A 21,846-nucleotide genomic window follows, 5' to 3' on the forward strand; every position below is an offset into this window, starting at 1 on the left:
TTAAAAAAAACACACACAAAGCAAACTGATTTCTGTTCTTTCTGTTCTTGAAACAAGTTCTTTCTCTATAGTTTTAGTTTGGGTAAATTCTGCATGTAAGTTTAGTATATAATTAAAGAATAAGTAAAAATGGAGTAAAAAGACACATCTATAAAGCTCTGTTGGTATGTACTTCAGAACCGTACTTACCATGGAAGAGCAATTATTCTGCAAAATTTTATGATTCTCAATTGCTGAGGAATTGTAAATAATATTTCTTTATTTTGGCAGAAGATTAACAATAAATGTTTAGGAATCATTTAAAACTTAGAATGTAAATTAAACACTATACCTGAAAAGAATCTTGCTAATCTTTTTCTAATGAAATTATTACTCATAATGGAATAGCATTTTTAAGGACAATTTTAAAACTTCCCTGAATTAAAACTTTGTCTATCTCATCTGAAGGAGGAGGAAAAAAATTAGAAAAAGAGAAGAGAGTCACAAAGTGAAAAGAATCAAACCACCATTGGGAAAAGCCAAAAGTAGTTACTATAAAGTATTAATCATCAATCTTATGATTTCTGATCCAAATTAAATGCTATACTCATTTATATTTTTAAGAATTGTTGTCTTAAAATTTTACTGCTTTAGGTCATGGTCACTTCTTTTATGACCTGAAGTACTGTGTCAGTAATATGAACCAATTGGCACCTATCCTCTTTTAATGGTAGAAAAAAAAAATGACTATTATATTGTAATACTTTGTTCTCTCTCTCCTCCTCTTTCTATTTTTTTGTTTTTTGTTCTCGTTTTTGGATGGTTGGTGATTTGTTTGCTTCTCCGGGTTCCTGTTGATCAGTGGTGTTTGGCCAGTTTGTATTTTTCCAGACATCACTCCACGATGTTGTTGAGGTGTATGATGGGCCAACTCAGCAATCTTCTCTGTTATCTTCCCTCTCAGGATCCCATTCAGGTATCCTTTAATAGAACTGCCATGCATCAGTTACTGATTAAAGACTGACTTTGATTAGTATTGTAGTGAAAGTTGAGATTTATGTCATCCATATTAGAAATAAAGTAAAGTGAAAATATTATCACTTTTTTTTTTTTTTCTAAAGAATAGAAACAAAATTAACTCAGAAGGTTGAGAAAAATACAACCAACTATTCTCTAGGATTGTAACCAAGTAAATAATATATTTAATCACTTAGTCTCTGGTGTTTAATGTAATATAAAATATTTAAGAATTCTTTGAAGAATGAGGCAATATGTATAAAAATGTAATTAAAGCTTTCTGAGAAAAAGATTGCAATACAAGTTGAACCCAAAGAAACTATATTGGTAGTGGTAGGATATTTTAAAGTAATTTGATAGAACATAGATTGACATTTTCAAATGACAGTGTAAGATTATAATATAATTTGTTAGGTTTACTGAATGAAAATTATTTATGATATCTAGTGTTTGTTTTGTTGAGTAGGAGAATCACTTCCACTGAGTTCAGGTAATCAGATCACAATTCGATTTACTTCAGTTGGACCAATAACAGCTAAGGGATTTCACTTTGTTTACCAAGGTAAGTGACCCTGTAGTCTAGAAACACACTAAGGAATGATATCATTTTCTATGATGTATTCAGAGATTTTGAATGATGAAATCCTCTAGATAAAAGTGTTTTTAAGCAGTTTTATTTTGTCCCCTCCCCCATCACTACATCACTGTCAACTTGACCAAAGTAAACAAAATCTATTGCTTCCATCATCATTCTCAGTTTAAATGCCTGATTTTCCTTCCTTCTCACATATTGTTTTCAAAACATCTACTTTTTTTCCTGACAATTCTTTACTATCTACATTTTCTATTTTCTAACAGTCTAGTACTCTAGACTATTTAGTCTAATTTAGTTTAGCATTCTAAATTAAAGATACAAAAATTTTGGTGCTGATGTACTTAAACATGCCAGGGAAATCAGTGTTCCATTCTAAAATTATAGTTTCTCATTCTCTCAGGAGAATTAAAACTTTCTTCACAGTTTTCAGGACTTTTGTGCAATTAGAAGTTTGTTTACACAGTTTTTTCTTGCCTGTGGTAGACAACCTTCTACATTATCATTAAACCAAGTTAAGAGCCATTATTTGAAATATTTTCTTTGAAATACATATGTTCATATGGTAGTTATTCTCAAAAGTATCTTGCATTTTATTCCTAAGAAATGTATAAGCATTTGTGATTTGTATTCCTATTAAACCCTCTTACCCCATTCATCAGTTGACTATAATACTATACTCTTTTACGTTAAGTAGTACTTCCCCCTGGAAACAATGTGTGATATTATGACTATAAAAAGGCACTATAATGAGTGGAATTATACTTACTCAAGTCGAATAAGAAGAATTAATCTATTTAGAATTCATCATATCATTTTTCTGGGCTATTGTCAATCTCTTTAATCACATTTGTTATGTGTTTTAAAAAGAAAAAACATCCTGTTATCATTCTATTTTACTAAACCAAAAAAAAAAAAAAAAAAAAGAGAGACACAATTAAAGGACATACCTATAAAATCTAAAAGCAATTTCAAATCTGATATTGTGTGATTATTAAAGTAAAAAGTTTTATTGTTGTTAATCTGTCTGACATATATTCTACCTAGTCCAAATGTAGTTATCTTTCTCAATAGCAAATGTGTTTGAAATTAAGTTTGTGAACATTCTATGAAACTAATAAAGTACTGTTTGCTTTTGTAAAATCTGTTTTTAATTAAGAACCAAATACTGAAAACAAAAGTAAAATTATTTGATATAACCTGACACATATTTTTTGAACTTGGTATTCTAAGCTTAAAAAGAAAAAAAAATGCTTTCAGTTTTATCCCACAAATTACAAAAATATCTAACAAAAAGTACTTTGTAATATTAATTAGTCTGTTAAAACAAAAATAGAAAAAAAATGGTTGATGTTTAAAGGATCAAAAGTAAAACTTTTCTGATAAAAAACCTTGACGATGATAACAATATTTATTTTAAATTATGTTATTCTGTCTGAAATTTAACACTTTGAGAATATATTAAAATTGTTAATTCAAGTTCTGATAAAAAGTGATGATTTCTCAAAAACGTGTTTAAACAGTTACATACAGAAATCTGTATTTGTCTACCATGTAAAATTAAAATAAATAATATTTCTACACAGCTGTTCCTAGAACAAGTTCTACACAATGCAGTTCTGTGCCTGAACCAAGATTTGGAAGAAGAATTGGCAATGAATTTGCAGTCGGTTCCTTGGTTCTTTTTGAATGTAATCCAGGGTATATTCTCCATGGATCCATAGCAATTAGATGTGAAACAGTGCCCAATTCTTTGGCCCAGTGGAATGATTCCTTACCTACTTGTATTGGTGAGTATATAAATTTGTATGATCTGTGATTATACATATTTTATATAAAAATTGATTATCTTACATCTTTCAATTTGTTAAAATTTCAAATGTAATTATGCACTAAATTTTAAGTAATTTAATAAGTATGCTTTATATAAATATGAAAAATCAGTGGAGATTTGTTGCAATTGTCTTGGTGATGAAATCAGTGAAAAACTTTGTTGAATTAGATAAATAGTTTCCTCATTTACTGATTTACATGGATTTATATGGATGTAAGTACATACATATGTTTCCAGGAACACAGAATCTGATGCTACTAAAGTGGGATTATGAAGCACTATTATCCTTTTTTTTTTATTTTTAATTTTTGTGAGTACACAGTAAGTGTATATATTAATGGAGTACATCAGATGTTTTGTTATAAGCAGTCAATATGAAATAAGCACTTTATGAAGAATGGGATATCCATCTCCTCAAGCATTTATTCATTTCATTGCAACAATCCAATTACACTCTTTAAGTTATTTTAAAATGTACAGTTATTATTGACTATAGTCACATTGTTGTGCTATCAAATGGTAGGTCTTAAAGCTGACTTTTCTGGAAATATTTTGCTTGGTCATCAAAAGAATTAGAAAATATGAATTTTTTTTTCTGACTTTGTTAGTTACAGATATGTATAAAAATATAAAATAATAAATTTTTTCAGTCTTTCACAAATATGGGTGGTAACATTTTGAATGAGTAAAATGCATAAGGTTAACCAAAAACTTATTGTTTCAAAGTTGTTTTTGCAATAGTATATCTAACTTATGTTGGTAAATAGAATGTATACTATCTAAAATTATGGATATCTTAATAGTTTAGAATTTTATAGTATTTCAGGGTAATTATAATGATGCTTGGCTTTTGTAGCATTCCATAGACATAGAAAATATAGAAAGTAGGGAAATTACTCTCTTCTCTGCCCCAATAACATATCTGAAAATTATTATTTTAAAAAAATACATAATATTAAATTCAAAAAAGAGTGGTAAGACTTAATTTCAGGTTATAAAATAATTCTAATGACTTGAGTTGTTTCTCATTAAAGTTACATTGGTATGTGATGTTAAAAATAAGATTTTATTTTATTTTATTTTATTTTTTTGAGAGAGAGTCTTGCTCTGTTGCCAGTCTGGAGGGCCGTGACATGATCTCAGCTCCCTTTCAACTTCTGCCTCCCAGATTCAAGCCTCCTGCCTCAGCATTCCGAGTAGCTGGGATTACAGGAATGCACTCCCATGCCCAGCTAATTTTTGTATTATTACAAAATACAAAAGGGACCAGGTCTCACCATGTTGTCTAGGCTGGTATCAAACTCCTGGCCTCAAGTAATCCACCTGCCTCAGCCTCCCAGAATGCTGGGATTACAGGTGTGATCTACCACGCCCAGTTGAAAATAATATTTTTTAAAATAAAAGATAAGCAGAAATTTTGTTTTATTTTTGTTTTAATTTTAATAATCTTAATAGTCCACTCTCCATAGGGAAGAATGAGTATGTATATTGACACATAATAGACAATCATAAATATATAAAATTACTTTTCAATAACACATTTTGCCATATGAAAATGAATTATATTTGCCATTCTTATTTTTAGCTTTTTAAAATACATTTGTTCACATGTCAGTTCATAGGTCATTAGAATAAAAAATAATCTTAAATTGTGAAATAACATAGAAGGTACATTCATTTCTACTGAGAAGAAATCAAAGATAAATCTGTTGATATGCATTCGCAGGATTTTTTTTTTTTTTTTTTTTTTTTTTTGACTGAGTCTCACCCTGTCGCTCAGGCTGGAGTGCAATGGCATGATCTTGGCTCACTGCAACCTCCGCCTCCCAGGTTCAAGCGATTCTCCTGCCTCAGCCTCCCGAGTATCTAGGATTACAGGCACCCGCCACTATGCCCTCCTAATTTTTTGTTTCTTTTAGTAGAGATGGTGTTTCACCATGTTGGTCAGGCTGGTCTTCAACTCCTGACCTCGTGATCCACCTGCCTCGGCCTCCCAAAGTGCTGGGGTTTAGGCACGAGCCACCGCACCCGACCAGGATATGTAATTTTTATAGAATATGTTTGCTTTAAGTAAAATATATTTTTTTACCATTTAAATGAGGACATTGTCAACAACTGTGCTAGGATAACGGTATAAACTGGGCTGTCACAAATAACTAGGAAAGATGGATGGTCATTTGATTTCTCTAGGAATTTCATATTGCCTCTCCCACCCCCCCCAAAAAAATATACCTAGCATATTTCACAGTGCATTTTTTTCTTACAACAAATATTTTAATTTTTTCCATGACAATAAATGGAACCTGAACTATTCTTGTATTATTCTATTATTTGTCGAATGACCACTTACAAAAAATAAATTAAAACACTAGAAGACTGAAAATGACTCTTAAATTTTCTTATCTTTTAGCTAAATAACCACAATTTCTGATTTCTGATATTTATAATTTTCTTAATGCCACTATTTGCCAATCCTATCGTCTGAATATTTATTCTCTCCCTCTCCCCACCACCCCCCACAACACACAAATTCTTATATTGAAATCTAATCCCCCATGTAGGGGTATTAAGAGGTGGGGCCTTTGGAAGGTGACTAGGTCTTGGGGGCTCCACCCTCAGGAATGAGATTAGTGCCTTTATAAAATAAGTCTGAGGAAGCATATTCAGCCTTCTGCCATGTGAGAACACAGAAGGCACTGTCTATGAAGCACTGAGCAAGCCCTCACCAAACACTACATCTGCTGGCACCTTGATCTTAGACTTCCCAATCTTCAGCACTCTAAGAAATACATTTCTGTTGTTGACAACTTACCTAATCTGTGGTATTTTGTTTTAGCAGCCTGGATTGTCTAAAAAAGCCCCATTCCATGCTAAGTAATTTAAATACATATTTGATGTAATCCTCTGACAAATCTATGGAACTGTTACTTTTGGAATGTACAGATGAATAAACTGAGTCTGAAAGAGGTAAAATAGTTCTCTTTAAAGTGGCAGAGCTATAGTAAGGGTTAGAGTGGAGGCAGGATTTAAGACTAAGTTTTCCTACCTTTATACCTAAATTAATTGATAGATTACTGCTTCTGTTTATATTCTGACTTATAAACTATTTTCAATTACGTTTCTGCCTCATTTATTATGCAGAATTGCCGACTCTATTAAAGTACATTTTTGGCAGTCCACAAGTATAGGAGATAAATCAGCTGGACTTGATGTTCCACCTGTCTTGTGCTTACCAGAGAGCTGGGGTTAATAGGGCAGAGAGATCTTCCCCTTAGGTACCTGTACTCTCATAAAGACAAAACAAATAATGTCCTCTTTTCTGAACCACAATACATACAACACAATACATTGACTTCATACTCATGAAATATTATAAATAACATTTATAACATTCTGAACTAAAGGAATCATGAGCTAAAAGAAATGTTTCTATATGTCAATGCCAAAATTAGTCATACAATATGCATAAATTGGAAATTACATTGCTTGAAATCAGTTTAATAATTGAAGACAGACACATAATAATAACTCTCTTCAAAACTCATAGTAGATTTTTAAATCTTTTTCTATAAATACTAAGAATCATTATTTCTGCCTCACTTTCCCCAGTAATTATTTACATAATTTCTTCTCACTTTTAATATATTTACGTAGATATTGATAGAAGATATCAATGCGGTAAAAATAGAAGAACTTAGAAAAGTAGTTCTCTTTACTTAGTTTCATATAATCTACTGTAAAAACAGAGTAATATAATGACATGGAAATTCATAAACTAGTTCATTAATCTTTAAATATCATCAAAACCCCTTTTATTCCTTTAGAGTGTTCAAAGAACCTACATATGCCAAGAATTGAAATGTAAATGTGTGAATTAATCCTTAAAGGTTCTGTTTGTATATTTATCATGTTAATGTGCTAATTAATGTGAGAGGTTGTAAAGAATTATGTAAAATTGAGTGAAATCATCAGAGCTGGGAATTGTACTAAATTATCAGCACAAGAGTTGTGGCTGAATGTCTTGGCTTTGTCCGCATGACTGAATTGAGGTGAGTTACAATAAGATCCTGGAAAATTTACATAATCTCTGATCTTCAAATCCCATATCAATAAAACAAGAAAATAAGAGAACTTCTTCATAGGTTCATTATGACTAAATGATTAAAAGCCTTGGCTTAGTTCTTAGAACCTAATAAGTACTAAAAAATTAAGTTGTTTTTGTTTTTGTCAAATAATCCACCACAAAATCAAAAGAGAAGATTCCAATTCTAAAAGTATTCAATGCAGAATATAGGACTTAATATGCAGTACTGATCAAGTATTTGATACTATTGATTTTAATTTGTTGATATTTTATTTTTAAAGCTAGTTAAAGTTATTATATGGAAAATGTGCCTTCCACAGAAGATGTTTGCATTTTGGAAAAGGCTGAAAGCATTAAGTACTGTCATCCTTTCCAACTTTAATTTAGGGTTCCTTGCATGTTTGACTTTTATTTGCATTTAAAATTTATGAGCAAGTTCTGGAAAATGTGTTGATTGTATTGAAAATAATAGTAAATCTTTATTAAAATATACCATTTAGGAGGACAGTGAAATTTCCACCAATTAATGCATTCCAGGTCAAATGGTTGAGGAGTAGACTTAAAGAAATAAACATTTTGTTTGTTTTCATTGTTGGCAAATTTTTTTTAACATAAAATGAAAACAAAGTTAAAATAATTATTACTACAATTTTAATAGGCCTTAGAAATATATATTTAACCAATGTTTATGCTCTGCTTTTCTTCTTACCCTAAAAATTTAAACGTCACATTATCCAAAGAAATAAATTTTCTTATGTCCATGAAGACATGCAGATGAGACAGAGTTAGAAAGAGGCAAGATATAGATGGGAGAAATGATCTGTCGCATTAAAAAGAGAGAGAAAAGGAAAAAAAAAAAAAAAAGCAAAATAGCAAATGAAGAGAAGTGACTGAAGAAAGAGAACATTTGAAGAGAATATTTGTGAAACATAGAATAGAGAATATGAGACTATACATTTTACTTTGTTTTTATTTTTATTCTTTTTGAAATCAAGTCTTGCACTGTCACCGAGGCTAGAGTGCGGTAGCACGATCTCCTGCAACCTCTGCCTCCTGAGTTCGAACAATCCTCCCATCTCAGCCTCCCAAGTAGCTAAGATTACAGGCATGCACCACCATGCCTGACTAATTTCTTTGTATTTTTAGTGGAGACAGGGTTTCACCTTATTGGCTAGGCTGGTCTTGAACTCCTGACCTCAGGTGATCCATCTGCCTCGGTCTCCCAAAGTGCTGGGATTACAAAAAGGTGTGAGCCACCACACCTGGCCCAAGACTATAAATTTTAAACCATTAACCATTTGTGTCTGAAACCCAAGAAAGCCCCTATTCTACATGATTATCACAAAGTGTTTTTGTATTTCAAATGTATCAATTGATTAATTCTAGCATTTTAGCCATCAAATATAAAAACCTATATAAAAAGAGTAAGGTGATACTATCTAACTAAGGATTTATCTCAGCAAGTACAGTAGCTCATAGCAGGAACTAAAGTCTATGAAAGACTTTAGGCTTTTATCTATTCTATTACTGATATTCCACCTCAGTAGTGAATGCTAGATTCACTAGTAGTGAATGCTGTTCTCAATCTAGATTCAGCCAGAACTCACTTCCTACTTTTAGGGCAAAAGATGAGCTACCCAGGAACCCACACCATCTCTCTGTCAGAGGTCCAGCAGTCTGTAGTTCCCTGGGCTTTTTGAGAACCCTGATACTGCATTCATCAGGAGTCTTTAGATATAGAACAGACTACCTGTAATTTTGCATGGATTTTTGCTATGGTCTAAATATTCATTTTCCCCATTTTTTTGTGTAGAAATTCTAACCCCTAAGGTGATTGTATTGGGAGGTGGGGCCACTGGGAGATGACCAATGGGATTATTGTCCTCATAAAAGCAACACCAAGGATGTTACTAGTTGGACATCCAAGAGGGATGTCCCTCTACCATGTGAGGACACAGCAAGAAAATGGCTGTCTATGAGCCAGGAAAAGGGTCCTCACCAGATACTGAATCTGCCACTGCTTTAGAAAACTTTGATTTCCCAGACTTTACAACTATAAGAAATATATTTCTTTTGTTTATAAGCCACCACCTAGTCTATGGTTTTTTGTTATACTAGCCTGAAAAGACTAAGGCAGAAAATTGGTACCAGGAGTGGGGTTCTACTGTAACAAAAACCTAAATATGTGGCAGCAGCTTTGGAACTGGGTAACAGGTGTAGGCTGGAAGAGTTTGAGATGCATGCTAGAAAAAGCCTACATTGTTGTGAAAGGACTGTAAGAGGAAATTCTGATGAGGGATCAGAATAAGAGGAGGAAAGCTCTTGAGAAAGGCACCATCTTTTTACTAAAATATCTAAGGGGTTATGAATAGAATATTAGTAGAAATGTGGATAGTAAAGCCAATTCTGATGAATCTTTAGATGGAAATGAGGAACAAGTAGTTGAACAATAGAGGAAAGAATATTATTGTTATATTGAAGCAAAGATTATGCCACGTTATAACAAAAGTGGTTGATTATGTTCATGTTATGGAGTTTTCTGGAAGGTAAAACTTTAAACAATGAAATTGGATATTTGGCTAAGAAAATAAGCAACATGTTAATGGTTCAGCTTGGCTTCTCTTGACTGCCAATGATTTAAACATGGAATTGTTAATCGATTGGAAATCAGGGCCAGGCACAGTGGCTCACACCAGTAATCCCAGCACTTTGGGAAGCTGAGGTGGGCAGATCACAAGGTCAGGAGTTCGAGGCCAGTCTGGGCAATGGGAAACCCGTCTCTACTAAAAATACAAAAATTAATCAGGTGTGGTGGTGGACACCTGTAGTCCTAGCTACTCTGGAGGCTGAAGCAGGACAATCACTTGAACCCAGGAGGCAGAGGTTGCAGTGAGCCAAGACCATGCCACAGAACTCAAGCCTGGTTGACAGAGCAAGGCTTTGTCTAAAAAAAAAAAAAGAAGAAAAAAAAAATGGGAATCAAAACTTTTATATTTTAAAAACTTTCAACCTACCCATATTGGAAAAATGAGAAGACCTATTCAAAAGAGAACTTTAAGAGTTTAGCCAAGGCGAGTGGATCACCTGAAGTCAGGAGTTTGAGACCAGCCTGGCCAACGTGGTGAAACCTGGTCTCTACTAAAAAATACAAAAATTAGCCGGGCATGGTAGTGCATGCCTGTAATCCCAGCTACTTGGTAGGCTGAGGCAGGAGAACTGATTGAACCTGGGAGGCAGAGGTTGCAGTGAGCCGAGATCGTACCACTGCACTCTAGTCCAGGCAACACAGTGGGACTCTGTCTTAAAAAAAAAAAAAAAAAAGATTAGTCAAGTACTGTTTGATAAGAAGACTAGTATGAACTGACCATCTCAATAGAAGCTAGAAGCTATTCATCAATACAATGCAAAGATTAGTCAGCCATCTAAACAGAAGTCAGGACCTATTGTCCAAAACAAAGGAAGAATGAACCTGAATGCATTTCAGAGATCAAGGCTGCCCATCCAGTCACAAGCCCAGAGTGCAAGGGCCTAGGAGTCAGATTTCAAAGGAAGGGCCTTAAGCCCCAGGCTCTGATTCATGCAGTCTGCTTGGCTACACAGGAATAGTTCCTGTGGGTCTGGTTCACCATGCCCTGTACCCAGTAAAGTTATGGAGATGTGGCTGCCTCTGTGTAGATTTCAAAGAGTGTCCTGGAAAGCCTCTCTGCCCAGACAGAGATCTGCCATAGGGGTCATGTGGATGGCCCCACACCTTTAGCATTACCTTGTGGAAAAATGCCCAGTGGAGCTACAGAGGTGGGGCCACCCATATGATCATGAAACAGTAGAGCCACTGATGTGATGGTAGTCAGGGAGAACCACAGGCATGCAACTCTAATCTGTGAGAGCTGTGGTATGTATTATGCCCAGCAAAGTCACAGAAGTAAGATTATAACCTCCAGTAGGTCCAGAATATGGAAACTTCCCTGCAATGCGTCTGGGAGGAGACCTCCAACCTGTGAGTCTAGGAGGTGAGACCATAGGCCCAGTGGGACTGAAGAACAGAGCATTGAACCAAAAAAGATTTTTCTTGAATTTTAAAGTTTTGGTCCTGCTTAAGATCTGTTACCTCTTTCTTCTGCCCTGTTTTTCTTTTTAGGAATGGAAACATCTGTCCTGTGCCTGTCTCACCATTATATTTTGAAAGTAGATAATTTGTTTGATTTTACAGACTCACAGCTGGAGGGCAGTTTGCCTCAGGATGAATCTTATCTTAAAGTGTCACCCATATGTGATTGACATGATATTTAGATGAGACTTTGAACATTAGACTTTTCGTTGATGCTGGAACAAATTACAACTTGTGGGGCTATTGGGATGGAATGAATGTATTTTGCATATGAGAAGGACATTAATTTTGGGGACCAGCAGCAGAATGCTGTAGTCTGAATATTTGAATCCCCCAAATTCATATGTTAGAATCCTAACTCATAAGGTGGTAGTATTGGGGGCAGGGATTGGAAGGTAGTTATGAGGGCAGAGCTCTCATGAATGGGATTAATGCTCTTATGAAAGAGACCCCAGAGAGATCTCTAGCCTGTTTTACCATGTGAGGACACAGCCCGAAGACGGTGATATATAATCCAGGAAAGGGGCCCTCAGCAGACATCAAATCTACCAGTGCTGATTTCCCAGCTTCCAGAACCGTGAGAAATAAATTTCTGTTGTTTATAAGCCACCCATTCTGTGGTATTTCGTTATAGCAACCTGAATAGAATGAAGCAGTTTAAAAGTACATATCCAGAGATAGAAAATTGTGTCAGATGACTTGTATTTTCTGCCAAGATCACATGAAAAAGACGTATTACCTTATACGATTTTAAAAATATTCTTCCTTGTGGAACAGGTGTAAATCCAGAAAGTTGACAATATGACAGATGGATATATGGGGTCTGTGTAGAGAAGAAATAGAAAGGTGATGATTCTAAATGACATTCAGAAGACAGACCAGTTTAGGTTTTACCATTTGGTCCAACTACTAATCTTTACATAAATGAAAATACAGTTTGCATTTCTATTTTTAACTACAAGTATTTTTAGCTTCAAAATGTTCTGAATAAAAATGGTCATGTCTTAAAATATTTTTAAGATAGAAAAAGCTCAGTGTCTTAAATATTCAAATATGAGAGTCAAGTACAGAGCTATCTTATGTTTATATCAAAATGTTCTCTTTAATTTGTGCTCCTTTTCAACATCTGTTAACTGCACAAAACATCTGCCCCAAGGTCTTTGAATTTCTCATTTCCTCTGATTGGAACAGATATCTTTTTGTCTCACTACATCATTTCATTGACGTCTCCTATCTTTCTTGGCCATCCTATCTAAAATAATTTTCTGCCATCCATCAACCGTTTACTCTTTATATCATTACCTTTACCGCAGCCATCGAAATGTATTATGTATAATTTTTGGTTGTAAAACATTTCTTAAACTGTCTTAATTGTCCCCCTTTCCATTGTCACTATATTGGTTTTGGGCTCAATTGAAAGAGGACTTGGCACACAACAGGTGTTCAGTAAACTTTTGTTCAGTGAATGGATTTTAGTAAATTACTGTATCAATTTCCTGAATATCTGTAGAGGGTCTGACAACCCTCACCAACTTCCCAAGTCCAAGGTCCATATTTTTTCCATTTCGGTATCCACCACATGGTGATACTCTTGCATACTTTCCTGGCTTAGACCTTTACAAATCTGAGGTTTCAAACTCTTCTGACATCTGCAGAAAGATATGTATGTTGGTAAAACGCAAGCAATAGATTTACATATTATATGGGGAGCTTTATTCTGAGAGAGAGCAAATTCTCTATTTACACTTTACAGTTTAGATATAATCTTTGACAGCCTATTTACAGGATTTTAAACATGATGATTGTTTTTCTCTATCTTCACAGTTCAATGAATGCTCAGTTAACAGCTTAAGCCAAGTGAGCATCCAATTGAAACCAAAACAATACTGCTTTCTACATTCCTAATGATTTCCCTCTCAATTGTGTCCTTTCCGTTTCACAGTTCTTATTATTACTATCAACACTGTCTTTTTTTTTTTTCTGTCACAGTAAAGCACAAGAAAATGTTCAGTAATTTTGCACACACTGACATACTAAAACTAAACTGTTGATTGGAAAGCAGCCCCATTAGACATGATATGTGAGTTGTGCTTATAGTTAAAATACCAAATTAGAAGATTCACAAACTTTAACAACTGGTTTGTAAACAATATTTAATAATCTTGTGCAAAGCATGTCGTTCCAAGCCTTTCTTAATTACAATACAATATAATAAAATTTTACTTAAAATAATTAGAGCTGAGACCAATGTAAAAATGAAAAATAAAACCTATGCTGAAGGCAGAGTTTTTATCTTCCAAATTTGACCTTTTTACACTTCACATTTCTTAAACTCTTCAGTCTCCTAAACCCCCAGGCTCTCCTCCATTTTAGACGCTGTGATTCAAATAACCCCCTGCAGCCACTAATAGCTTTGACAATATATGGCCTTAGGCATAAGTACTTCTGTTAGTGGGAGGTCTTTTTTGAAAAGCCCCAGAAGCCGCCACCTACTCGCTTTAGGCAAAGAGTCTTTAATTAGCTGCTTATCTGATCAGCTTATCTGGTTCTGTTTTTTTAAGTTCTTTAGAGACTCAGAAAGAACTACTTTTACTTGAAAGTCTCCATGGCAACACCTGTCTACTTCATCTTTTCTTAGAATGGGAAAAAATTCATGAAGAAATATATACAAAATCTCCATCTTATTCATTTATCCATTTATTCATCTACTCATTCATCCATGAAAAAGTTATTAAATACAATAATAAATAGCAATTTTTAGCATTTGAATGAAGCACTATTAAGCATTATCTCATTTAATATTGACATCAACTTTGGAAGGTAGATACAATTATCTCTATTTTACAGGTATTAAAACCTCTTGGCTTAGATAAAAAAGCAGAATTTGATTTGAACCTAGGCTGCTTGATTTGAAGGCCTGTTTTCTTAATCCACATATTATACTGAATACTGATCAGAACAGAAATTTATCATATATCTTTTAAAAACAGGATGCAAATGTTAGATTAAGTAATATACATGAGAGTCAAATGTAAAATATTCTGTATGTGGTATTGCTTATCTGCTAATTTTTCTATAGCATATTTTGTTGGTAAATAAATAAAGATGATTGACGTAGAATTAGACAAATATGGCTTGTTTAGGAAAATACTGGGAGACAGGAATGATGCAGGAATGATAAAGAGGTAATTTGAAAGCACAAGATATATACAGACACACAATCAGTTCTTCAGTGATTTATTCATCAAGAATTTATTGAGTGCTTACTGCATGCCAACACTATTCTAAGCACTGGTGACATCGTTTTGAATAAGAATATAAGATCTTTGTCCTTACATTTTGCATTTACATTTTACATTTTAGTGAAGGAGGATAAACGTCATCAAGAAATACATTCTTTTCTTTTGGGGAGTGGTAATGCTGTAGAAAAAAATAAAACAGGAGCTGGAGTTACCAGACATCCAGAGCATGCTGCCATTTTAAACCTGAATAAAATGAACAAAGGGAGGGATGGATAAAAGTCTTTCTTGTTGGTGAGCAAGTGTATGAACTGTTGAGGGGAGAGAGATCTTGACATGTTCAAGCCACAGTGTCTGGAACACAGTAAATGATAGCAAAGAGTGATAGGTGATGAGTTTAGAGAGGCAGAGCAGAGGGCCAAGTCACTTGGATCCTTGAAGGCCATGGTGAGTTTGAAATTTTTCTAACTAGTATGGGAATATATTGAGCTGTGGAGTGGTGTGATCTTAATCAGTTTCTAAGAAATCACTTAGTTAGTGTAGGGAGATGTGGAGTAGAACCAATATGACTGATTAGAAGCCTATCAAGGTAATGGAGGGGAAAAGTAATGCGATTTGGATAGGAAGATAATGGTCACAGTGATACGAATTAGTAACCTTTGGGATATATTTTTAAGGTGGAGCTGTTACTGATAGATTGAGAATAGATGTAAATGTAAACTTGAATGCAAGAAAGATAAATCAAGATGAATGTTAGGTTTATGCCTAAGAACTGAGTGAATGGTGGTGACATTCCCTGAGATGAAAGAGAGTGTGGATGAGGAAGAATTTCAAAGTTATTATTTTGGACATATCCATTTTGAGATACTTATTAGACATATGATTGTAAAACTCACAGAAATCACAGCTAGAGATAAACATCTGGTAGTCAGAGCATATAGAAGACATGGAAGTGTATGTTATCACTGAGCGGGGATGGTGATTAGAAGACAGACTATGGCCTGGGACAAAGTTACAAAGAGGAGAATGAGTTACCAAAAAAAAAAAAAAAAAAAAAAAAATCTGCAGCCAATAATACAGAAGAAAACCAGGAAAGTATGGTGTTCTGTTGGTCAAGCAAACAAAGGCTCAAGACAGATGGAGTGATCAACAGTGAGAACTAATTATTCATAGATTAAGTAAAATACAAGTTAAGGATTGATCATATTACAACATTAATATTCTGGTGACTTTGACATGGTCATTTCACTAGAGCAGTGAGGACAAAAGCCTGATGCAATGCATGAAAGAGACGATGGAGGAAGAGGAGATAACTTGTCACTGTAGCAGCATGGAAGAAAATTTATAATGCAAAGAAGGAGAAGAGTTAGAATCTTGACAAACAGAGTTTCAGGCAAAAAAGTGACCTTTTTTGCTCAGACTTGAGTCTATTGCAAGAAACTAATATAAAAATAATATGGAAGCATAGTATGATAAAATTGTACAGGAAAACATTTGGTGCTATGGGAAACTATAGGACACTTAGCACAGGAAAATTCCAAAGGATTGAAGAGGTAACATTCACACTGAAAGTCCGTAGATGGGTAGGTGTTAGCTAGGTGAGAGAAGGACAGATCAAGTGACAGCAATAAGGGAGCATATTAGTTTAGAAGGCTGGACTGGGATGGGGGATTAGGACGATGAGGAGTTGGGAAATTATAATTACGTATAAGCCTGGAGATGAAGTCAGAGACGAATACAATTAACTATGTTTATCTGTAGGCCCAACACAGTGACTCGTGACTATAATCCTAGCACTTTGGGAGGCTGAGGCAGCATTGTTTGAGGCCAACAATTTAAGACCAGCCTGAGCAACATAGACCCTGTCTCTACAAATTAGCTACATAAAAATTAGCTGAATATCTATGCACAAATTACTGGGTATGATGTCACACACCTGTAGTACTAGCTCTTCTGCAGGCTGAGGTGGGAGGATTGCTTGAGCCTAGGAATTTGAGGCTGCAGTGAGCTATAATCACACCACTGCACTCCAGCCTAGGCAACAAAGCCAGAGCTTGTCTCAAAAAAAAAAAGTAAAAAGGAAAAAGAAACTATCCGTGAGTTGTGAATTCAGACAATGGGGAAATTTTTTAAGGATTTTCACCAGAGAAGCAACATGTCATATTTTAATTTAGAAAGATAATTTTGACAGTAATTTCAAAAATATAGTGCATGGAAAACATACTAGCCATAGGGAGGCCGTTTATGTGATTAATGTTGCAACTCAGAAAAAAAAAAAAAATATATATATATATATATGTACAAGGAAAGGTTGTGGCAGTGGGGATGGTGGGGATGGAGAGGAAGAGCATCTATAAAGTTTTTTTTTTTTTTTTTTTTTTTTAATTGGCAGGATACACTTCATCAATTACTTTTTTTTGTTCTATTTTTTGGGTGAATATTTTAGATTTCTTCTTCTGTCTATTGCATGCCATTCTCAAATCATGCAAAACTGCTGGTTTTCTATTTAAATGGGCTAAATTAATTTTGGCTAATTTAAACAGAATTTGTATATAACCCATTAACAGAGATTTGTAAGAAAACACAACTAAGTGAGTTTCTTTAAAAAAAATATATTGTCACACTATTTTAAAAAGTTTGCAACAGTTTTTTTTCTTTCTTTCTTTTTTTTTTTTTTTTTTTTGAGTAATTGCCCTGGTGTTTGCGTTTGTCTTTGAAAGTGGCACAAATCTGTAATTCACTTAAAAAAAATATTACAAAAGATATGTTCCTTATATCTCATCATTTATAGCCATATTAGGACAAATTCCCCAGGAGCACAGTACCATTGGAACCTAAAATAATAGTTGTAGCAAAAGGAAATATGATTTATTGATTTCTAACTGTGTTCCAAGCAGTGTTCTAGTTTCTTATGTACATTCTAGTTTCTTTGTATTTTTCACAAAAGCCTTTTAGAAACAATAGCATTACCATTCCACAGGTAAGATATCTGTGTTTCATAGAGTTTAAAGAACACGTCAAAGTCACACAGAATTTAAGAGTTATGAGTTAGGTTATGACCAGAATCAAGGTGATTCTATTAATGGCATGAGAATTTTGCTTTCGGCTTAGTACCTTCTAAAAATGATTGAAGCCTTTATTGATTTCTGAGTAAGTCTGCATACATGTTCTTTCTTGTAGTAGTTAGAATGGCAATAACTGAACTGGGACCACTTGAAGTATCTTCAGTTCCACCTAAGGACATGGACTCTGGCTCCAACTGCCAGGATTCAAATCTTAGCTTCATCTTTTTTTTTTTTTTTTTTTTTTTGAGATGGAGTCTTACTTTGTCTCCCAGGCTGGAGTGCAGTGGTGCAATCTCAGCTCACTGCAACCTCTGCCTCCTGAGTTCAAGTGATTCTCCTGCTTCAGCCTCCCGAGTAGCTGTGACTACAGGCGCCCACCACCACGTCTGGCTAATTTTTTGTATTTTTAGTAGAGATAGGGTTTCACTCTATTGGCCAGGCTGGTCTTGAACTCCTGAACTTGTGAGCCTCCCACCTCAGCCTCCCAAAGTGATAAGATTACAGGCGTGAGCTACTGCACCTGGCCAGCTTCATCTCTTAATATGTAATCTTGGGCAAGACAATCTCTTAATGACTCCATTTGATTGCCTCAGCTGTTAAATGTGGAGAATACTTATTCATATCTCATTAGTTGTTGGAAGGCTTAAATTAGTTAAAATATGTAAAGTACTTAGGAGGGTGCCTAGCATAGAGTAGGCTCTATATAAATGTTATGATCATAATTGTTATCATCATCCTCATTACTTTTCAGTGGATGCTGTTACTCCTCAAAGAATGTAGGAAGGAGAAAGTACCAAATAATTTTTTAAAAAATTCAAGACAATATTTATCTGGAAATGAACTATTTTTAAGGCAAATTTAGTCAATGCATGTTTTAGTAATATAATACAAATAATATGCTGTTATTGAGTTAATTGTAGTATTATTTTTAGATATGCCATTCAAAGGTCATCCATTAATGCTGTCTAATTATTTTTTAACATTTTCATGGTATACAAAAACTTAATTTTCATTGCTTTTATGAGTTTTGAAAAACCGTATGATTTGATTTGCAAGTCTAGTATCTATCTAAGATGTTATCTCTGACCTTTAGTCTTTTTTAATCCTTTGCATTAGAATTAACTCCCTCTCTTGGACTGCTTTACTTTAGTGCCCTGCGGTGGATTTTTAACTAAGCGCAAAGGGACTATTTTGTCACCTGGATACCCTGAGCCTTATGACAACAATCTGAATTGTGTGTGGAAGATCACAGTGCCAGAGGGAGCTGGCATTCAAGTAAGAATATTTAAGTTTTTCTTCTTTTCATTATCTGTTTGTCGTTAATCTTTTCAGAGATGACAGAATGAACATTATTTCTAAAAGTTTAGCAAGTGGTTTTGACTGACATGGTTGAAATGAATAGAAAGATATTTGTTATTAATGTTTTTCACATAGAATTAACAGAAAGCCAATTCAAGATGGCATAAGCAATACAAAAAATGTATTACCCCCATATAACATGGAATCTTGAGGTAAGCAGATTTAAACATTATTTCAGGGGTTCAGCTGTGTCTTTCCTCACCCAGGTTATTTCCATCGCTCTGTTCTGCCATGCTCAGCCTGTTGGTTTTAGTTCTTAGACACCTTCTCCTGAGGTCTTGAGGTGGCTGCAAAAGCTCTAGGCATAACAGCCCTACATAGCAATGGCCAGCAGCTAAAACAGAATGTCCCTATGTTATGTACCATTTCAGTGGTTAAGAAAACTTTTCAGGAAACCTGCCAGCAGACTTTCCCTCCTATTTTATTGACCAATATTGTAATCATATCCATTCCTGACGTATACAATGGGCAACAACCAAAGATTTACTATGATTTGGCTCAAATAAAATGGGTTACATATCAGGAGTAAGCAATAAGTGCAGCCTCCTATGATGCACACATCTCTCACTTAATTGAACTAAACCAGGTCTCTGTTAGCAAGGAAGGAGGATGCTCTTTAAAAATAGGTAATCAACAGTGACTGTCCTGTTATTTGAATTATACCTATTTTGGGGGCTGCTATTTGGTGAGTTATTCTGTTTACATAAAGATATATTTTTTTCTGGATGAATTGGTAATATTTTACTGCAGAATCAGTATATATATTCTATGAAAGGTAATTATGCTTCATAAATATTACATTATCTAGCCTTCACAGATATAACTTTATTACTTCTCTAATTGACTTGTAGAGTTTTTATTTAGAAACTTGAGACATATATGAGTTGTGGAAAAATTAGCCAAGACACCATGCATTTATAATGAAATCACATTGAAGCATATTTTTTAGTAAAAAACAATCAGCTTCATGGATTTATAATTGTTCAGACGTTTTAAAAATTACTTGACTTGCGTTGGGAGTAAAATATGCCAGCAAACCAATGTCAGAGTTTTAAGGGTATCCAAAGATTATAGATGCATACTTACATTCTGGCTAGTTTACAGACAATTTGTAAAATTTGAAGATAACTAATCAACTCTATCTTATTATAGTAGAATAGTAAGGATTTTGGGATTGCCCATGTACCAGCTTATGTAGAGGATCTGAAATGATATGATATCTTTAAAACCTTCATAGAAATTTTACTATTATCTGGTTGTAATCTTCTGAAAGTTATTCTAGAGCATCTATATATTAACATTAGCTTACTTATTTCCATCTTATCTTAAAATTATGAAAACCCTGGCATTTTTTATTTAGTTTTCATCTTCTCTTTTTGACCCACTGCAATGTGGCTTCAGCACCCAATACTCTAATAGAGCCAATCTCATAGTGAAGATCTAAATGTGATTAAATCCATTGTGTGGTTCATCTTTCTTGCTCTGTCAGCAGCTCTCTATCTTGTTGTTCCTCTCCTGATTCCTAATAGACTATTTTTGTCTCCTTAGATCCTAGGAGACCAATATTTTCTTGGATTTTGTTTTGTTTTCTCTTCTACATCTGTAGCTCCTACTTCTATATCTCCTACCTGGTCTCCTCTTCCAATTCAATCTATTGTTCAAATATTAGTGTTTATGAGATTCTGTGGCCTTTGTTCATTTACTTTATTCTCTCTGGGACCTTGTCTAATTCCATGGCTTCAGCTACTTTCATGTGCTAGAAATGTCCGGACCTAAACCATAATAGAAAATCAGAAAACATATTTTCGAATGAGGTGCTGAATAAATGATGACATCCAGACCTAAATATCTAACCCAGACCTCTCACCTAAGCTGCAGAACATATATCCAACTGCCTACTGGACATTTTCAGCTAAACTTCTTGATGGCTTGTCAAATTCAACCTGTCTAAAAGTGACTTCATAGACTCTTCTCAAAACTATAGAACTTTCTCAGTGTTCTCTTTCTCAGAACAACTTCCTCATCCATTAAGTTACACAAGCCAGAAATGTTAATTCTTCTCTGACTCTTAACTCGGTACAATGAAATTTGTCAGGTCTGTCTTTCATAAATCTCTTAAACAAGTCTATTTCTCTCCATCCACACTTTTACTACCCAAGATCAGGTAGCGTCATCCTTGTCCCAGGTTCTTATTCTCCTCCAGTCTATCTCCTGTACATCTAGTAGAGTAACCATCTGAAAGTAAAAATCTAATACTATCATTTTTTTGTATATAATACCTCAGTTGTCTCCAATCTCCTTAACTCCTTTGACACTATTGATTATGCCATTGTGCTCTGTCCTTATTTTGTAACTATTCTATCTGTACTATTTCAGCTCCTTATAAAAACCTAGCTTTCTTTTGCCTTTGGACCCTTTGTGCATGTTGTTCTTTCTGCCAACACTCTCTATGATCTTCTTTTATTTTGCTTATTCTTACTCGACATTTCTGTCTCAACTTAAATACATTTTCTGTGGAAGACCTTCCATGAACTTGAGACAAGGTTAAGTTCTGCTGTATGTTCTCACA

General features: G+C 34.3%; 1 protein-coding gene across 5 annotated transcripts in view; it reads left to right on the top strand.

Annotated features, from left to right (window-relative positions):
- CSMD3 (CUB and Sushi multiple domains 3) overlaps positions 1-21,846 on the top strand; it is a 1,234,985-nt gene that overhangs the window by 1,049,695 nt on the left and 163,444 nt on the right. For 3 of the 5 annotated variants that reach the window (XM_050802135.1, XM_050802137.1, XM_050802138.1), the window contains 4 exons: positions 842-955; positions 1,463-1,558; positions 3,175-3,378; positions 19,069-19,193. In XM_050802135.1, coding sequence (XP_050658092.1) covers positions 842-955; positions 1,463-1,558; positions 3,175-3,378; positions 19,069-19,193 — 539 coding nt within the window. The remainder of the gene's footprint in view (positions 1-841; positions 956-1,462; positions 1,559-3,174; positions 3,379-19,068; positions 19,194-21,846) is intronic. The other 2 variants (XM_050802136.1, XM_050802139.1) reach the window with 1 other exon arrangement.

This window comes from Macaca thibetana, chromosome 8, assembly GCF_024542745.1.
Source record: "Macaca thibetana thibetana isolate TM-01 chromosome 8, ASM2454274v1, whole genome shotgun sequence".
NCBI classification, from domain to species: domain Eukaryota; kingdom Metazoa; phylum Chordata; class Mammalia; order Primates; family Cercopithecidae; genus Macaca; species Macaca thibetana.